This window comes from Pithys albifrons, chromosome Z, assembly GCF_047495875.1.
Source record: "Pithys albifrons albifrons isolate INPA30051 chromosome Z, PitAlb_v1, whole genome shotgun sequence".
NCBI classification, from domain to species: domain Eukaryota; kingdom Metazoa; phylum Chordata; class Aves; order Passeriformes; family Thamnophilidae; genus Pithys; species Pithys albifrons.
The window spans coordinates 41,801,959-41,822,455 of NC_092497.1; the positions used below are offsets into that span (position 1 = coordinate 41,801,959).

The 20,497-nt window shown below is 42.6% G+C and overlaps 1 protein-coding gene across 3 annotated transcripts in view; it reads left to right on the top strand.

Annotated features, from left to right (window-relative positions):
• Positions 1–514: 514 nt before the first annotated feature.
• The window catches only part of ECPAS (Ecm29 proteasome adaptor and scaffold), a 59,003-nt gene continuing 39,020 nt past the window's right edge, over positions 515–20,497 (top strand). The window contains exons 1-11 of one of the 3 annotated variants that reach the window (XM_071579962.1): positions 515–600; positions 8,869–8,999; positions 11,359–11,475; positions 13,025–13,143; positions 14,262–14,414; positions 16,954–17,122; positions 17,652–17,791; positions 18,828–18,909; positions 19,169–19,288; positions 19,466–19,551; positions 19,812–19,890. In XM_071579962.1, the coding sequence (XP_071436063.1) occupies positions 579–600; positions 8,869–8,999; positions 11,359–11,475; positions 13,025–13,143; positions 14,262–14,414; positions 16,954–17,122; positions 17,652–17,791; positions 18,828–18,909; positions 19,169–19,288; positions 19,466–19,551; positions 19,812–19,890 (1,218 nt within the window). In that variant the 5' untranslated portion in view covers positions 515–578. Of the gene's footprint in view, positions 601–661; positions 958–1,157; positions 1,608–8,868; positions 9,000–11,358; positions 11,476–13,024; positions 13,144–14,261; positions 14,415–16,953; positions 17,123–17,651; positions 17,792–18,827; positions 18,910–19,168; positions 19,289–19,465; positions 19,552–19,811; positions 19,891–20,497 lie in introns of those variants that run through there. The other 2 variants (XM_071579961.1, XM_071579963.1) reach the window with 2 other exon arrangements.

A 20,497-nucleotide genomic window follows, 5' to 3' on the forward strand; every position in this document is an offset into this window, starting at 1 on the left:
GTTGGAGAAAACAGTGCTGACGCTCTGGCACCACTGCTCAACAATAGCCAAAACACTGGAGTGCTACCAACACCTTTCTAGCTACCAGTGCAAAGCACAGCACTGAAAGTTGCTGTAGGGAAATGAACTCCATCTCAGCCAGACTCACTACACAAATGAAGCTCTGACACCTGTCACCTGGACTCACTTCTGCCCTAGGACTGGCCCTGGGGCTGCAGGGAGGGATCCCCCCCAGGGGCGCCTCGGCTGGAGCGTCTTGCCAAGCTTGGGATAAACACGCTGTGTAGTGGTCGCAGCTCTCTCTCGCAGGCTGAGCAAGCCCAGAACGGCACGCAAAGAATTTCTCGGAGTACGTTTATCCCGCAGCTCCTGGCTTTGGGATAGATCAGCCTGGGGGCGCCAGCCTGGGCCGGGGCCGGGGCCGGGGCCGGGGCCGGGGCCGGGGCCAGAAATTGGGCGTGGCCAGGGCCGAGGGCGTGGCCGGGGCCGAGGGCGGGTCTCGCCGCCACAGGCGCTCCCACGGCCGGGCGGGGGCGCCGCTGCCGCTCTGGTGCCGTCGGTGCGCCGCCGGAGCCGCCATGGAGGTCAGCGCGGACTCCGGTCAGTGCTGCCCCCGCAATCCTCCTCCTCGGGGCCGCCGGGTGGGGCGGGGGCGGGCGGCGCCGGGGCGGGCGGCTCTCTGTCTAAATATAAACCGGCGGTGACACTGGAGGGCGGGCGCTCCCGCTGTCGGGGGGAGCCGCAGAGAGGAGGAGAAGGAAGAAGAAGAGGAGGAGGAGAAGAAGAAGAAGAAGAAGAAGGGGGGAAGGAAGGGGAAGAGGAGGAGGAAGAGGAGGAGGCGGGAGGTGGCCGCCGGCCCGGTGCCGGTGGCGAGGGGTGGGAGGTGCGGAGCGTGTCTCGCCGCCTCCCCTCCCTCCGCGGCTGGCAACATGGCCGCGGCCGCGCAGGACGAGCTCAGTAAGTGCCGCGGCGCGGGGATCTCTAGTGGGGCGGGCCGAGGTCTCCCCGCAGCGGATCCCTCTGCGGCGGGACCGGCCTCAGCCCCGGCCCCGGCCCGGCCGGGCGGTGACAGCGGTGGGGCCGGCCCGGCCCTGGGCGGCCCCCGCGGGAAGCGGAAACCGAAGCGGCGGCGCTTCCGCAGCCGCGGCCCCTGGGCGGGTAGCGCGGTGTGCCCTCCGCCGCCAGCCGTGACCTTGCGGGGAGGCGGCGGCACCCCCGGCGCAGGGAGCGGCCCCGGCCCCGCACCGGCATAGGCGGCAGCGCCGCTTCCCGCCGGAGTTCTCGCCCCGCCTGGTTCGAGCGGGGTGAGGGTCCGCGGGCAGACACAGCCGGGGCGGCCCAGCCCGAGGCGTGTGCCAGCCTGTGTTTGGCTCCGCTCAGCGCCGCAGGTGCCGGAGCTGCCGCAGCCTCCGGGCGGTCGGGGCGGCGGTCGGTCGTCCCTGTGTTCTTGTCACCCCCAGGCCCCTTTCTCAGAGGCTCCGGGGCAGCACACGATCAGCTGCTCTTTGGAGAGGCCTGTGGAACTTCAAAAAAAGGCGGTTTTCCTTTCCTTGCCGTTCCTGCCCTGGCATAGAATTGGTCCTTAGCCGTGAAGAGTTAATAGCAAGGTAACATATGACTCAGCTGAACGAGAGGGCCTTTGGTTGCCCTGAAATAGTACTTGGCAGTCACCAGGGAGAAAGGGCAGAAGAAATGCTTTAAGGATATTTGTACTATTGGCTCTCAGTACTAAGGCATTTCTGTCTGATGTGTGTTCAGGTTATGTGATGGTGAGCTGCTGTGTAGACAGCATCTTGGCTCTGCTCTTTGTTAGATGTTACTGGAACTAGGCTAAGCAGAACAAGGCGTATGATAATGCGAAGGATGTCCTTTATGTAGCTGGGATCTCATGGTGGAGTAAGAGGATCTTAATCCTGCAGTGATCCTTGAACTGGAGGACTCAAATGCCGTTCCATTGACAGCTGGAATAAATTGTAATAATGGCAGTGAAAGCTCTCGCTGCTGCTGTCATCCAAGAGATTCTGTTGTCAGCTTTACAGTGCTAAAGTGATTCCCCGTGGTGAAACCAGTCAGTGTGAGCTCTCTTGCTTGTAACTTCTTGGCATTTATTTTTGTGTGATCTAGCTTCCCAGCCTCCAATCTAATCCTGCAAAAAATTAGTGCTCAGCCATGTGCCTGTTGCTACACAGCCCTTTCTGTTTAGCTGTCCCAATACTGAGATTCAAATTAATAATTACATGTTGTCATTCAGGTTATTTGACCACTGGATCCTTCAAAATTGAGAGACTTCTATTGGTTTGGTTAGAAATATTTTTTCTTTGAATAGGGGGTAGAATTTCTTTCCTGGTTTGTTTTTTTTCCCCTGGTACCTCATCTGTCCCTGAAAAGAAAGTACTGTAGTCTTAAAAAATAATTAAAGCTAATAGAAAAGAGAGTAACTTCATGTGGAGAAGGAGAGGGAAACTAATCTTCTGTGTGGGGTTGCTGTCTTTTTATATGTTTAAATAGTTAAATTTCGACATATTTGTGAAGAAATCCTTAACCTTTTTAGGATGATGGTAGTCCCAAAATAATAAGAGTAATTACTATTTGTTTTAGATTGGAAAACAGGTTTTCTTGGTTTATATTCACATGGCTATAGGAAGCTTTGCTATATAGCCCCAGTGAAACACATAGACTGTACAGTTTGTGTAGACACTGTGTATGGGTGCTCACTGTTTTAGAGGGCAGATTGTTTGAAGGCAGCATAAGATATGGCAAGTTTAAAAATTAATGTGAGATCAGTGCATTGGCCCTGAAGCTGTAGGAGTTCAGAGGACAGAGAGGCAAGTTAATCTTGAGTGGCAGTAGTCAGCCACTCAAATGGAGAACCTGTGCCTGGCATATTGCAAATATTTGGTTTCTAGTGTGCTAGTCAAGCTTTTACATAAGCTTTTCTGTAAGACAGAAGAATAAGATAGAAAAAAAGATAATCTATTCCTCCCTCCAACAGGCCTTCTCAGTCCTTTCCAGTCAGACCTTGTAAAACAGCCTGTGAGTGGCTCACTTGTACAAGTGCTCACTTACGATATTTTGACTGTAGGCACACAATGAGTTACTGGGAGAGCCAGGAATAGCACCAGGAACTCCTGACTCACTGTTTGCTGCTGTAATCATACTAGATGTATTTTCTCCCAGAGTCTAATACCATCTGAATAAGAATTTGACTCCTATTTTAGTAGTTGCACAGCAGACAAGAGCTTTATTCTTTCTTCAGCTTGTAGAATAGTGCAGAAACAGTTGGCTCGTTCTGGAAAGACCAAAGGGTGTATTTGAACTTTCGCTTAACAGGGACCTACCCCTTAATCTACCCCTGTCATCCAGGAGGTGAAGTTGGATTACCTGGGACTCTGTTTAATGTAGGGCCTTCTGGAGAAAGGGTGGGCGGATGCTAGTGAAATGTAATGGTTCTACAGAGTTTGGGGAATGGAGAAGGATTTCAGGGAGTTTTGTTTGATTTAGTGAAACAGTTCTAGAAATTATTCATTTTGTAGCAGTCACATGAATCTGTCAAACAGATGCTTTTCAGGAAAGTAAAGTCAAATTCTGACTTCATGCACAGAGTTTTGCAGAGGACTTGGACTTTCTTTTTAGTTCCTCAGATGCTTTAGTGGTTAACAGTGAAATTATGAAGTGCAGCTAGTTTGACATGAGCTAGCCCCAGCAGTTTCTGGAGTCAGTTTTCATGAAAGGAGTGGTGTCTTTTACTTGATACTCGGGTACAGAAATACACATTGCCGAGGGGTCTGTGTGGAACACCTGATGTGCTGTGCATAATATCTGTAAGTGCCAGAGGGAGCTAGTTCGACATGGAGCTGTGCTTGGCTGAGCTGAGAGAAGATTCCTGCCATAAAAATGTGGATAAACAGTGGCATAGCTACCTCAATAAAGCCCTTGTTAATGGCATTTCCCTTCTCTTTTTTTTGATTCTAAAATAATGAAAACAAACTATTTGTGTTCTTGGCTTTATAGAGGCAGCCATTTCACTGCTTGTCCCTATATTTATCCTTTCTGTGTCTTTCTCTCAGTTATTACCTTTGGCAAGCTCTGATATTTATATTTACCGATTGGGGGGAAAGGGCATGTTGGTTCTGTGAGCAAACTGGGGTTTTGCTGTTGCCTTGGGAGACTATAGGGTCAGTTCTGAAGCATCAAAACTTAAAATAACTCTGACCCTTTTATGGGCAGTGTTTCAGGATTTGGAAGTTCATAAGGCACCAAGTCAGAGTCTTATTGTCCATATGGCTTTCTCTTAGAATTTTGTACATTGTCTATGTTTTGAAAGCTATTTTTCTTTTTTGCATTTCAATGTTACCAACTACTGAAACCTCTGTTCCGCCTTGTAGTCTTAAGTGGAGATTGGAAGGAACCAGAAGTGAAACATGCATTTTCTCACAGATAGGTACCTGCATTGCCATGGTAACTTGGAGATTTCAAATTCCAAATACACTGTCTGTTCACAAAAATTAGACACTGCTGTTGGAAACAGGAAAAGAAAGGTACATCTTGTTTTCCTGCCCCTTTGTTTCTTTTACATTCAGTGAAAGGGATTGTCTTCTTCATATGCAATGCTTGTTGTTAAGTTCTCCATATTTGTTTGTCCTCTTGTAAACACCTTTTTTTTCCTCAAGAGAATGCCACAAAAATTGAAATATTGTGTAAAAGTGCTACACAGCAGTATGGAAAGAAGTTAATGTTCCAAAATACAAAAATAACTGTTCAAAATTCTGTGTCAACTTAATTGTATTTATTTTAAAAGTAAAACTACTTAGTATTAATTTTTCTACTCATGCACTTAATTTGTGATTGTATTGGATTTTGTTTCAATCCATAGTAAAATGTTACCTGTCCCAGCTGTGACACATATATGATGTTTCTAAGACTAGTTATTAATTAAATCAGACATAATTTCTCAGGTGCTTTGTAATGAAGTGGGCAAGTCTGACAGTGACAATGGTTGGGACACAGATGTAGGTGGATTCTCAGTGCCATAGGAATCATCTTTCTTCTCAAAGAATTATGTCCACCTTTTGTGTTTTTAAAGGGAAACTTGCAAGAGTATACCAAAAGTTACGAATTCAGTGATGTGCTGATTTAATCTTTTTCATGTTATTTTTTCCAACAATCCCTGCCAGAACAGGAGGCTCTTAACATGGAGTGAGTCCAGAATGCTCTTAGTGATCTCGGTGATCCCTGTGCCTGTTTCTTCTTGGAGAGGTTTTTGTAGAGCCCTGCAGGATTGGAAAATGGGGCGTTCTGGTTGTTTCCAGTGAAGTCTCCTTGCTTTCCCTCTTTCTCCCTTTTGCTTTTGTCTTTCTCACCAGTGTAAATAAAATAATCACAGTCTTTTTGTAATGTAGTTTGTTGGGTTTTTTCAGTCCTCTGGACTGCGTTAAAAGTCAGTCCTTTGCCTCTGATAGTGTGTGCTTCCCCCCAACCTCATGTTCATCCAAGCTGAATGGCAGTGGATTGACTATGGAAGTAATTATATAAACATTTGGAATTGGCTAATATGGAGGGTGCTGTAGGTGGGGACCAGTACCAAGGAAATAGTATATTCAGCCCTCATCTGAAATTTAGGTCTGTGAGACTGAGGGAAGAGAAGCCTTTGTAAGATCTCAGATATCTTTAAGTATGGTATTTTAGTTGGGGATAAAGCTATCCTTGCTGAATATCATTCCTCCATTACTTCTCTCTTCACTTCTTCCAGGAAGTTTAACAATTTTCTTTAACCATATTAACTTTCAGAAGGAAAAACTAAAGGGAGTGTGTCATTGCATGGACAGTGATGACTGACAGTTCAGTGATGATTGATAGAGGTAAAGAGTGAGATATGCAGAACTTCCTAGTTAAATTGAGTGCTCTTACTGGCAAGCTGTGGTAGATTGCAGTTGCTAGGCTTTTTTCAAGCAGTTTTTTTTCCCCACCATCCCCCATTCTCCATGGTATGTAGTAAACCAAGTTAGATCTCTTGCTGTACTTATATTTGTTATCATATAACCTATTGGTTCCCTCCCAAAACTTCAACTGTGTGGTTTTACAGCCAGCAGTAGGGGCTGTAGAACCAGATGGGGAAGGGTTTAGCTTTATACCTGTGAAGTGTGTGATGCAGGGAAATGAGAGGGGTTGTGAGGAAACCCTCTGTTGTGTTTGATGTCTGGTGCATGGTTGTTTGCTCGCTGGCATAGGCTGGACAGGAAGGCTGGGTGGAGGCTGTGAGGAGACATAAGAGGGAAAGGCACTTGCCCCATGCCCACCATCAGGTCTGCAACACATAGAGAGAAAGGACACGGCTTCTGAGGCTGAGATACTTCATCCTCAGTGACTTTTCTGGATTGTTGTGTGTGGTGCTTTAAATCTCCAGCGTTTATTCTTTCCTGTAATGCAAGCTGTCAGCTTAAAAGATGGTCTTAATTGTTGGAATGAAAACTGTGAAGAAAATGTGCAATACTTGAGGGAGTTTATATCTCTTTGTTTTCCTGTCCTGCTGCTATGGATACAGCCTGCATCAGCAGCATGGGAGAGTGCTCTGATAAACTCCTGACCAGTTTCCTACCTACAGCCAGGCAGCCAGTGTCCCTGAATTGGCTGCAGTCTTCTCATTCGTATGGTTAAGGGGAGGATAACTGATGACAGTATAAGGGCTTAACTGAATATGCAGCTGAGCTATGAGAAAAGTAATAGATGTATCTCACAGGCAGTGTAAACATGGTGGTAGCTCTTTGTCCTCCTGAGCTCTGTTAGTAGCAGTAGTAGTATGGTTGCTGTTGCTTTTAACAGCAGAATAACAGAGGAAGCAGGAAGTGGGGTAGATGCTTCTAATTTAGTGCATTGCTGCATTTTCTGAGGGCATTTACAGCCTCGTTTCTGTGCCTTTCAGGAGAGGTGTGTGTAGTCCAGTGATTAACAGAAATGGCTTTTCCTTGTTTTTGGGTCTTACCTGTTGCTGTGTGAAGGAATATGTTGGGTAGGTTCCTCAGCTGTCTTGCTTGAGCATGGTGGATCTGCAGTGTTATGCTGGAGTTCCAGGTCCATGGGGAAAGATGTGATAATTTTATTCATTTTTTGGGTAAAAGATTTCATTTCAGGTGCTTGGTGTGTCTTCAGTAGTCCCCTGGTGCTGATGGGGTTGTGAGACACCAAGGATGTCCTGGAGTGGGAGATCATTGGCAGGGGAGCAAGTGCGGTGAAGTATGACACAAAAAAAGAAGATGAAGAGAGAAATAAATTGTTAGGATTTATATAAAAAGTTACAATGAGATGAACGTTCTGAAGCAATTGTCTGCCAGACATCCTAACTGTTCTGTGAAATCTGTCTGAAGCAAGAGACTGACTTGCCACTCAGTTTACATTACAGGTGTTGTAGAGTTTTGGCTTGGGGTTTCATTGATAGTAAAATTCCATAGTTGTGTGTCTTTTCAGCTGCATGTCACATTTGCTCAACCGAAAATGAAATCTTGGAAATGGTATGTTTATGTTTAATCTGCATGTGGCAGAGGAGGAATGACGCTGTGAGGACTTGGTGCAAGAATAGCACAGGTTTTAAGAATACGACAGTAAAAGCTTCTGAAGGTACATCATCGTAGGTGTCCTGGCTAGAGCTGTATTTGCATTGTAGCATCCCTTTTGTTCAGTTTGGTTCCAGCCATATCCACTTCTCTCTTCCCCCCCACTCTGTAGCCCTTTACAGCCAGCTCAGTGACCCTCCTCTGCTGAAGGAGGCTTCTCCTCGCTGTCCCTCTAATCTCAGGTTGCAACAGGTCACTTCAGATAATCTCTGGGGGAATGATTTCCTCCTTGCAGGGTGTCTCAAGACGTTTAGCCCATCAGAAGCCCTGGGTGTCCTTGCTGCCTGTGGGTCTGACCTGCACTGCTGCAGGATGAAAAACAGTTCCTCCTGATCCTGTGCATAAGCAGAAGGACTCTTCTCAGTCCAGGTGTTGGGAATACCTCTGTTGCTATGGAGGCTTTGCTTCGTTACGCTTCTAGTGTAGCTGTTGGGGCAACTACAGCCTGGCACTTAAAATAAGGACTTTTCCCTTATTTTTATAAAGACAGGTGGTCCTGAGCCCTTGCACCCGAGCTGTTTGCAGAAGATTTTGGTTTCCATCTATTTCTTTGAAGTGCTTTTGTTTGTTCGTTCCTTCCTGGCTTTGGGGAGTAGACCTGCTGGCTAGAGGAGGGTGAATTTGTTGCAACACTCCTGCAACTTTGCAGAGTGATAGCAGGATCTTTGTGTTTTAAGGTACAGCAACATGTTCTATATTTCACACTAGTGATCTTACTCCTGTTGATGATAGTGCTGTCTTTTAGAGGAGAGATCAACTAATGGTAGCAACCCAGTAACTGTTTCAGCCAACATTTGCACAACTTTGTACAGATTTTCTGGGTGACCTAAGTACCCCAATGCAAAGTTGTGTGCTGGGCAGGTTAGCTTCTGTCAAGAAGCCCCAAGAATAATCCTGTGAGCATCAAATGTACCCTCAAGCAATAGGTCTTGATCTTCACTCTAGCTTGGTTCTTGTGCTTTCAGGTGTACAGCCTGTTCCTACAAAGGAAGATATAATTGCTTCTGTCTTTGTTAGGCACGGTCTCCATCTAATTGTGGAGGCTGGTACAGGAAGCCATCAGGCTTGTTTCTGCCATCAGTAGTTTTCTTAGTGTTAAAACTGCAAGATGGGTCTGTGCTGAGTGCTGTTGAGATAAAAGTACTTTAATAACATTGTGCAGCATTTCTCATAAGCCGGTTAGGGGATGCTCAGAAAAAGTTGTTTTCTTGCTACAGCAATTTTGAGTTTCAACCAGTTTCTCTTTTTTTTTTTTATTCAGATCAACTGGAACGTGTGTTCTTGCGTCTTGGCCATGCAGAAACAGATGAGCAGTTACAGAACATTATTTCCAAATTCCTGCCCCCTGTTCTCCTCAAGCTGTCCAGCACACAGGAAGGAGTTCGCAAAAAGGTAAGGGCTCAATTTACCATGAGGGGATGTTGTCCTCATCAGAAAGAAGGAAATGCCCCTGATGTATCATGATTTGCTGTGCTTGCATGTTTTCTATGGAGGAAATTACTCTTTCAGGAAAAATTGTCATGTCTCTACTAGAGAATCTGTTCATTATACCTGTTAGAGCTAAACAAAATGGTCATTGCTTGTGACAGCACAGGCTTCTGCAGATGTGTGGAGGCTTACATTTGTTTCCTTCAGGCCAGCTCTGTCTGACTTAGCTCAAGAGCAGGGCTTACGGCCACAGGGACAGTTGCATTGGCTTCCAGGTTAGGGCTGTTGTGCTCCCAACGTGACTTAGGGTACACGTGAAGCAAGTTTGCTTCTGTGCATGAAATACCATGAAGACCTACCCACTGAAGTCATTTATGTGGCCAATAACTGGAAAAAGAGCAAGAACCAAACAGTTAGGAAGATGGAATTTGGTACTACCTGAAGGAATTCAGTTCCCTGCTACAGAAGGCAGCTTTATCACAGAATTCATTCAGGTACATTAATATGTAGCTGAATGACCAAAATTCTTCGATCTTTGTCTGTAACCAGGCACAGGAACAAGGACCAAGCGTTTCAGAGGTGGAATTTAAGAGGTACTTAGGAAATTCAGTTACCTTCATTAGGTTTTTGGTCTGGTGATAGAAGTGGACCAGACCCTTTTGAAGTAGAGAGCAGACGAGGTGTTGGGGGTTAGAGGTGGAAAAAGAAGCTTTTCATAATGCCCTCTTTGTCTTGTGGAAATAGAGAAATGATCATACCATCACTAGATTTAGGAGTAGATTTCAGAACCTGCAAGTAACCACAATACAGATTTTTCTCAAAATTCTGCACAAAACACGATCATAACAATGACTGCATGAAAGTGTATCCATAGATGTCAAGCCATTGCACTGTACTGACAGCTGTGTACTCCAACTCAGATGGAGTGTTCCTCTACATACCTGCTTACCATGTGCATTTGAAGCTGTGAAGAAAAGCATTCAGCCAGCTGGTGAAATTTCTTAACATATATTTGTATGACATTGTTTCAGTTACCTGGAATGTGTTGTCAGTTATTTTAGAGTGTTGTGAAATTCAGGAAAGAGGGAGAACTACTCTTCTGAAAATTAAATTTTAAGAAACCTCTCAAAACCACACAGCATGCTTATGGTATGTTGTAGTAGTAGTACTGTTAGTAGTTTTTGTATTGGACTGAATAATGAAACAACATTGCTTCTTCCTTTTATATATTTAAACTATAGATTTTTATATACATCAGATGGTGATGGTATTATAAGCAGTTACAGCAATTCCTGGTATTTGCCAAATTCATTGCAGCCGTGGAAGTTATCCTGAATTCTGCTCTTGCCGTGTCAGTGAAGGGCATTTGACTTTTTCAGACCATGGTTTAACAAATGAGTTAAATTCTACTCTAGGATGTCTTTTACCAAATCATTACCCTAGCAGTGTCACACAAAGAGCTAATCCAGGGTAGATTCACTCTGTTGGTTCAGATGTGCTCCAAGAATTATTTTTGCACTGGCAGCATTTTTGCCAGACTGGGTCCCATGTCGCTTTAAATGCAACCCATGTGAGGCCACCAAAACCGTAAGAAGAGGTCATACTTGAAAGTGCAGACCTTCACATGATTCAGGTATGAAGTACTGCTGGATGAGATCTTTAGTGGTCTGGTTTGATAGTAATGATTAGAGAAGCACAACAACAACTCAACCCTCACATATACTCAAATCCAGCTATGTCTTTTCTTACCAGCCACGCTCATAATTTGAACATGTTCCTCAAGCTCTTTACTAGTTGTATTTTCTACCCTTTCTCAAAAAAAGATCTGTGCAGACCAATTTTCCCTCTCTAAGATAGTACGAACTTTTTACTGTTATTATAATAAATTGCCAGAAGCAAAATTTGATACCTGTCAGCAACACTTAGTTTGTCAGCATATCTTTGGTCTCAGTCACATGCTTGTGGCCAGCTCTGCAGTTTCTCTGGATTGTAGCTGGACATTGTTTTATTTGACACCTGGTTAGACTAGAACTGGTCACCTTCAGTGATCCTTACTGGTATTTCTGTTGATGGAGGTTATTTGTTGTAGCACAGTTTAGGACTTAGGTGTTTGTCTTAACAGTGTCTTGAGACATGTCAGAGTGGTTTCAAGATAATTCAGTAAAAGATGACTGCTGTTTCTTAGAAATTAGATAGTCAGTAAACTCAGGCCTGATTTGTTTACAGTAGGCCTGCCTGGTGGATGGAGTGTGGCGCATGGACTCCGAGGCAGGAACATTAACAATGCTTCTTTCACGTTTTTTGGATTTTTTTTTCCTGTCAGGTCATGGAGCTGCTGGTTCATCTGAATAAGCGCATCAAAAGTCGTCCAAAAATTCAGCTTCCAGTAGAGACATTGCTAGTTCAATATCAAGATCCTTCTGCAGTGTCTTTTGTCACTGTAAGTGTCTGTTCTTCTAAGAATGTTTGCTACTTGTAACAAGCAGGATATTCTTTAAACCTCCTGTATTTAGCTCTGTCAGTTTTCCTAGTAAGTATGTTATTGATATGAGGTTAGTGTTTGAAGAGCTTTTTTTAAACTAAACTTTGTAGTCTGGTATGGGTGAAACTTAGTTTCATAAAGCATTTTTGAGTTCAAATTACTGATAATTACTCTTGATGTTTTGTGAATGCATGAATTGTCCTTGCCTGTATTGCAGAGGATCTGTTCATTGGTAGAAGCTGCTTTTTGCAAGAAGCTTCCAATCCTTACCCTATATGTGCAGGATTAGAGTGTTACTTCAAACACCTGTATCTCTCTGAACATGAGAGTTTGTATTTGTATGTGGTTTTAGGGCCAGGACCTTAGCTGAGCAAGAAAAGATGAAAAAAAAGTAATTTTATAGATGACAAATTTTACTAGATTATTTCATTCAATCTAGTTTAAAAAATGAAAATAATTTACAAATGTTTTTGTGAAACTCTGAGACAATTTACCTTTCAGTTTTGGCAGATCTATTGCAAATCACCACCATGAAACCAAAGTGATAAAATCATGGAGAAACTTGGTACTTTCCATTATACTGTTGAGTCGTGCGTAGCATAAGTTAAAAACAGCATCCTGGGAATTCATGGGGAACTGTTTAGACTTTAAACAGCAGTAACATAGAAGTCATCTTAGATTGTGTCTAAGCAAGAGGCATTATTTGAGTTCACCATTTGGAAATGGCCAAGGGCATCTGGGGGGGCGGGACATGTGTTTGGTAGAGCAAAAAGAAGCGTCTCATTTGAAGTCATACTTGACATAAACTGTGCTTTTGGCTGCACATGTCAAAACCCTCTTTTCATTCATGCATCTAGGTGATGCATCGTGCTTTGCGTCATGAGGCTTCATAAAATTTTAATTTAAATGCCATCTACAAAGTCTTCAACTACGTCATTGAATGCAACTGTTACCGCTGCAGTTCTTGGCTGGATTTAGATCAGCAGGACAGCAGTTAGATAGTCCGGTATTCAGTATTGCCCTGCGGTGCTGTCCTGTCACCAGACTCTTAAATGCATTTGCAACTTTTAATTGGGGTGATTTAGAAACGTGTTTTCAAGGGAAACCTTGCCTATGCTGCTGACCTTGTATTTATTCAATATTGCTCTCTATTTAATTTCAGAAATAGGTAAGAGAGAGCATTACATTTGCTTTATTTGAAGCTGTTGCTCACATACAGCTGCTTTTGGTGAAATCGGCAGTGAATAAGACAAGCCAGAGTGGGTTTTTATGTGTTATTTTACACCTTTTGAAGTGGAGGCCCAGCATGACCTACTCTGAGTAGTTATTGCTGAGCTTGCCCTTCAGTAGGTGTCAGTCTCATGAGTCTTAGACTTAAAAGATGGGTCTTGCAAAACATACGTTGTTCCCAACACCCAATTATGTAACACAACATGCAAGAAGAGGTTAAAGGACACATACTTCTTTTGCACTGCTGCAATATTGTGTGCTTTTTCTACTCCTTTAGAATTTTACCATAATTTATGTTAAGATGGGATACCCCCGTCTGCCTGTGGAAAAACAGTGTGAGTTGGCTCCAACTCTTCTCACTGCAATGGAAGGGAAACCTCAACCACAACAGGACAGGTATAACTACTTACTCTTGGAGGGAATTCTGTTGGTATTTTTTTAGTAAAATAATTTGTATCAGTTGTTAAAAGATTTGTTTTTCTGTTTACTCTCTTCATTGCTTAAGATGCTCTTGGCCTGTACAGTTTGGATCAGCAATTCAGTAGTTTGGGTGGTACAAAGAATTCATATATAGTCTGGTGTTGTAATGATACACAGGATTGGCATCAGCAGACTCCCCGTATCATAAGAAGCCTGTGTTATGGTGGAAATTAAATGCCTCTCCATATTCCCCATATGCCTTTGTCAAATTCTCATTTCCAGCCCTTCAGTAAATATCCTCTGTCCAGCAGCAGGAACAGCACTAGATGTCTCAGATTGGCCACTCTAAATTGAGAGAGAACCAAAATTTCGACTTACTCAAAACACTAAGTTGTAATAAATTAAAACAGATTAAAGTTGTAGACTGTTATATAGTAACCTCTAGAAAGCTGTTAAGGATGGACCTGATTTTTGTTTACGCTGAGATGAGTTTCCACTGTGTTAGCATTGAAAAATGGCAGTAAAATCGTATCTTCGTCCACTCTATGTCACTGTGATGGTGTGAAAGTATTGTAAAAGTTACCTTATTGAAAGGTCTTGCAGTGAAATCTTGCTTCTGTTCATGAGATCAGTGTGACAATACTTGTTATCTCTGGGAGCATGGTTTTGCCTTGTCCAAAAAGCAAGTGCTTGGGTGAAGAGAGCTTTGGAAAGTCTGACTGTACTGGTATACAGTCGATGTATTTGTTTCTTAAAGAGGAGAAAGTCCTAGATTGTACTTATTTGGCAAATTACAAAGCTACCAAAAGTCTGGGCAAAGCAGTGACTTTATCTCTCCAGATGTGTGTCTGTGCATGCACAGAGACATAAATGTTCAGTTGTAAGGATAAATCCTAATTTACTTTCTGCTTTCCATTTCAAAGTACATCAGGTGGCAAATAGAGGCCATTGGATTGTGAATGTGTTTACCTTTGTTAAGATTTTCTTTTTTGCTATTAAGAACTAGGTTTGTTCTAAAATGTTTCTCTCTTGAATGTTATAACTAAACAGATGTGGTTTTTTTAATGGTTGCAGTAAATATAATTGTTTTTCAGCCTAATGCATCTTCTAATACCAACCCTTTTTCACATGAAATACCCTGCTGAACCACTGAAAGCAGCAGCTTCTCCCTTTAATCTTGCTGAAAAACCAAAGACTGTACAGCTGCTTTTGGACTTCATGTTGGATGTTCTTCTTATGCCTTATGGGTGAGTTGATACCAGTCTTCTCTAGTTATTAACATGTTCTGTACATGCAAAACATTACAAATTACACCATTGAAAACTCATTTAAAATATGCTGTTATTTCCTGTCTCAATTCGTTTACATGTTTCAGTAAGATTGAAAGCAGGGTGCTAATTTTAAGGAAGAGATCACCCATCTTCCTTATTTTACAAAATGCCTCTTTTCTACTTAATTAGGTGTTCTGCTTATCTGCCCTTACCTCTTTTGAGATCAAAATGAAACTATAAAACATGTGAGCTACCTATTAAATAACGAAACCTTTAATGTAGAAGCCTGACCAAAATGTGTGCTCATTTTCCTGCAGCTGAGTTTTAAAGCTTATACCTCTGAGGTCATAAGCAAGCATAATGTTTGAAGACTTCTGCTTTCCAGAGTGGAATCTTTAATAACAAGATTGGTCTGTCATCTCTCTTCTGGTGAAAAATGTTTAGACTGCTAAAGTTGGTGTTGTCTTAGTGTGATTGATTTTGAAACAAGAATACTGTACAGAGCAGCTTAAATTTATTGATCACTGCCTTCTCAGGAACATTTTAGTGTCTAAAATCAATACTTTCTCAGAACTGTTTTCCACTTTTTTTTTCTGTCTTTGTATTTCTAGGGAAACTTTTGCTTTGAAAGAAAATTGAAAGAATTTTAACAGTAGAACATTCTTTTTTTTAATTCTGAAAAAAGTGTTTCCAGTAGAACTTTTCTGAACACCTAACTCTTTTCTCATCTGAGTGGATTAACCTAAGGGAATGAGTTTAAAGTTGTGAGCATGTGATCTTTCTCCAGGTAGCTTTGCTGGAGGCCATGCACCCATCAGATGTTTCAAGGGCCACTTCCTTTCCGTTTGACTGTGGAGAATCTTGCAGTTTACAGTTTAAATTGCTTAGCCTGCACTTCTGTTCACAGCGCAAACTCTTCAGCTGGCCCAGGTTTATGCTCTTAGCTTTACCTCCCCACTGTCACGTCTGTAGCTTCATCAGGTGAAGTCCTTGGGCTTTGCAATGAGACTTCGTTCCCTTCCACCCTTTTGTACTCTGGCCAAGCATGAGTTTTTAAATCTCAAAATCGTTTAGTTTTGAAGACACTTCTCAGAAAGTACTCAGATGTCAAAAATAGGTGGTGAAAGTTTTAATTTTCTTTCCAGAAGGTGCTCAGAGAGTATCATCAGCTAGTCTGTTGCTCTGCGTGTCTGTCTCTGAACGTCTTGCTCCCCAGGGTGAGACTGCAGCGGTTTACAGCTAATTGATGCTTGTAAGAACTTGCTCTGCAATTGCCCAGTTGACAATTAGCCTTGCCAGTCTGCGAATGGAAAGCTTAACTGTAGGGCTAAAAGCTTCTAGTCAAGTGTTTAAAGCTTTGACTAGTGAGATGTGGGGGCAGTCCTGTGGTGTAAAGGTGAGCACTCTGGACTCTGAATTCCAAGGCCCTGAGTTTCAGTCTCAGTGGGACCGTCCCCTGGCAGTTCAATGCCTCCCTGCCATCCCATCCCGTCAGATCTCAGATGCTCAGCAGGGTCAACCCCGATCAGTACTGGGTGTTGTGACAGTCTTGAGGACTTCCCTGTCACTGTCCAAGCTCGCTTGGCCGTGTCAGATGGACCTTGGGACTTAAACGGTGGTGCCAGTTCTGTGCACGCTGTGCCTCACCCAAAAAATCCACTGTGCAGGCTGGAAGGGCACACCCACGTGTGGAGAGCGCTGCCCAGATCTTTGTTCATGAAGTCTGACCATACAGTTAGACTTGGAATGAATATTTATCCTTATTGTTGAGACTGTTTCCCTCTTTTTGTTGCCTGTGTGCTGAATGCATAACAATGTATGGCTAGCTGGGCAAAATAATTCTTACTGGTCTCTGCACTGCAATTTTGATGCCTTCATGCTTCCAAAAATATGTGGAGAGGTGGAGTGATTTTTGTGAAAGGTTGGAGGTGTGCACAGGCCAGCTGGACTAGTCAAAATCTGTAAACTTAATATGTTTATTTTCGCTTTCTTTGCCTGCCTAGTACTAAAATTGCTGTTTTCTAAGACAGGATTTCATTTATTTATTTTTTTATATCAGGCTTTGTTTCCTGCCACTTGTGTTGCATATGCTTCACTATTTCTCTTGGTAGGTTTGTTTTTCTCTCAGAAATCATAAAAATGTTGTTGAAGCTTTTAACACAAGTTTGTTGAATGTAGTGCTGTATGAGTATTTACTTTGAATATGAAAGAGATAATTTTTTCTGGTTTGTAACCTTGAGAGAACTCTTTCCAGAAATGCCAGTGGACCCTTCCCTTTCATAATTGAGGTTTGTTTTCAAGCAGTTACCATGAGGTTGTTAGGGCTCTTGCAGACTATGCTGGGATAAGTGACAGCAGAGTCTCAAATTCTATTGTATATTAGAGTCACTGGATTAGTTAAAGAAAAATACATGAAGTTGGACAAGTTATGTGTTTTCCTTCCTTGCAGCATCTAATTCAGCTGGTAATGTGGATTGGTAAAGCCTCTAATTAAAGTCTTTTCCCACCTGCTTAGGTTTGTGTTGAATGAATCTCAAAGTCGACAAAACATGCCCTCAACCCAAGGCTCTTCATCGAGTAGTGCAGGAGGTTCTGGGATCCCTCAGCCACCTCCAGGGATGAGCTTTTATGCAGCCAAAAGGGTAATTGGAGATAGTCCATGGACGCCAGAGCTTCTAGAGCAGGTACTCTGAGCTGGGGAACTGGTCCTTGGTCAGCTGAGGGTGAGAACACAGGGATGGTTAGATAGAGAAATGGAAGTCCAGAGGGAAATATGTAACTAATTCTGACAGGTCTTTAGTGCCCTGAGTGAATTTATTGAGAAACTTTGCTGGATGCCTTAAGGAATTTCGCTATTGTGGTATGGGAGCCAGCTGCCGGCAGTTCTCAGAGCTGCTCAAGGAAGCAGCCCTGACTGCAGCCTACTCTCATGTTTTCCTCCTTAAGGTTGCAACAGTGTCTCCTGTTTATGAAGAGTCCTTTTTATTAGCAGTGTCTCAGTGTGTCCCTGGTGGTAACACTGGTACTTTGCTGCAAGTGACTGCTTTGACAGGAGGCAAGAGCAGGGCTTAGCTAAAGAGATGGAGAGCATATGAACTTATCCTTAGCAAGCAGAAACCATGATTTCAGACTTGTGAACTGCTACAATTACTGTAACGTTCAATTTATTTTTTTGTCAGTAATACTGTCTTTACTTTCCCTGATGTTGAACAGTGTAAGCTGGGGATAGTGAAGTTCATTGAAGCTGAGCAAGTGCCCGAACTTGAAGCTGTTATACACCTGGTTGTAGCCTCCAGTGATACAAGACACAGTGTTGCCACTGCAGCAGACCTTGAACTAAAGAGCAAACAAAGGTATGGTCTGGATGTTTGGAAAAGTCAGTGTTAGTGTTCCTAGCAAAGCTAGCCACAGTTAATGTAATGCTCGAGAAAGGCTGTGCTCTCAAAGGAGGAACTCCCCTGTGTACCCGTGAAGCTGCTATGGATGCACACCAGGCTCAGAATGGTGTGTCTCACCAGCTGGGAACATCACTTGGCTCCAGAACTGACAACTGTAGCTGTGTGGAATTGATCATTTTTGGTAGTGCTTTTGAGCCATGTCCTTGCCAATTGGTAGAGAATATCAGTGACTTCCACATTGCCCTCTGTGGATTATCAGTGGTCAATAATGCCTTAGTAAATGGTTCCCAGAAAAATATGTCTTCATTTAATTCATTAAGAGAGTAAAGAGACTAATTGTGAAATGGACCATATTCTAGGAAGTTTGGCAGCTACTGCTCTCTGCTTTATTAAAACTTTTGCTCACCTGCAGTTCACCTTTCATCACCTAAAGACAGCAGTGCTGTCTTTAACTCATCAGGAGGCCAGAGTAATGGCTGTTGGTACTATTTGCTGAGACTTTGATCATGCAAAGTTTGCTGGCTCCTGTAGGAGGTGGGAGCAAGACAGGCCTGTCTTTGAAATGTGCGGATGGCTTCTGTAGGACCACTTAACTTGGAGTCAGACAAAATAACTGAACAACATGCATGTTAATATATAATGTTAAGTGTCTTTTCCAAGAAATATATGGTAGTTCACAGATTACTATTCTGTATTCAACTGGTAAATTACCATGGCCTATATGTCTTATTTCAGTGGGAGAGAAGAAAACATACAGGTTCCTCACAAATTACGTGATAATATGTTATCAGAAATTGTAAGTGTAATCATTTCACATTCTTTATGTATTACGTGGATGTGAGCAGAGTGGTTAGAAGACAAACTAATTCTATTTAAACTTTGAGAACAAAATTAGTATGATGCAAAATGTTGTAAACCACATGTATTTTGAAAAGTAATCAGAGGTTAGAATCATAACATGTTGGTGTCCAATGTGGTTTTTTTTCTTCAGTTTAATTGATTGGAACAATCCTGCTATCATCAACAAAATGTATAAAGTGTATCTTGGGGATATACCACTGAAAACCAAGGAGGTAAGATTTGCATTCAAGAGTTGCGTATTGTCTTAATTTCTGAAGAAGTAATTTTGGTTGCCTTATTTTATTTGAATAAGCGATGTACATGTATTTCTTAAATCTATCATTTCCTTTGATCTCTGCTTTCACTGAACATGTGCTATTGAATAATTTTTTTCTCTGTCCCAGTGCGTTCTGATTTGCAGTAGAAAGTAATTTAGCTAACTTAAGAGTACTGCTGTTCAGAGATGCACTGTTTCATCTCTGTTTCTGACAGGGATCTGTTCTGAAACCAGAAATGAAACGAGAGTCTGTCAGCACCCGTGTTAAATTAAAGATTGTTCCTCATCTTCTGCGATCCAGGCAAGCTGCAGAAATGTTCCCAGCTAACATTCAGGTAATCCTTATGTTCCAAAGATACTCTTCCTAATGAGCCTGATAGTACAGTTCCTCTAGTACTCAGAGGAGGGAAGCATTGTTACTGATGACAGTGTTCAAAGGAGAATGGGAATTACAAAACGTTTGGAAGTGAGGCCTGACACTCTCTCATCTACTCCTTCTTCATTTTGACCAGGTGGTTTATGATGGACTATTTGGTGCAAACACAAATGCAAAACTAAGAAGTCTGTCATTGCAGTTTGTGCATCATATTTGTGTCATGTAAGTAATTCAGAGAGCACAATGTTTTTTATCTATTTGCCTAGAAACCACTCTGTTTCATAAATACATAGTTTAACTAAGAAGTGCTAAAACTCATAGAATATAAGGTTGTTTTTTTTATTTTAGTCCTGATAACTGACTGTCCTTGCACACAGTAAGCTGTAATTTCTCAGTGTAATATAGTCGAGCAAAGATGATATTAGAGAAGATACTTTAAAGGGATGCAAAAGATAATTTTTTGTTGGTGTCTCTAATTGCAGTTGTCCAGAAAGTAAAATAAAGCCATTAGGTCCAGTGCTTTTAAATGGACTTACAAAGCTGATCAATGAATACAAAGAGGTAAGATGGAAGGTTCTTTACTATAATTCTTCAGATGAATACAAGGAAAAGATAAAAACTGATGAATCTTTTTGAGGTGGTTGACTGAGATAGCTGTCAAAAGGATACCTTTTTAAGAATTTTTCTTGAAAGAGAAGCAAATATTTTAAAAGACTGTGTATGAAAGCTTCTATTTGTTCAGCATCTGTGGATAGGAGGCTGGACACCATTTGCAAAGTCTAAGGAAATAATAGTGTTGAGGATCTAAAGAGCAAGGCCAGAGTAGCATCTAGCTGCTGTTTAGCACACAGGGACCTGTGCTCTGGATATCTATCCTGTTGTGAGAAGCAGCTGTATAGGCCTACTTGTAATAGATTCCATCCTACCTGTCCAGAGATGGTCATGCTATGGGAAGGAAGGGTGTTAACAACCAGAACTGCAAATGCCAGTCTGGCCTGACAAGGTGTTTGCAATGCAATTTCAGAAGGCAAACTCCCCACAATACTCCTACATACACCTTAACAAAGGGCTGATGTTGCTGATAACTGCTTTTGCAGCTTTGAACTTTCAAGCTCTTGCTGCTTGATTGGAACTATAGAATGTGATCTTCTGGCCTGAGTTGGTGTCT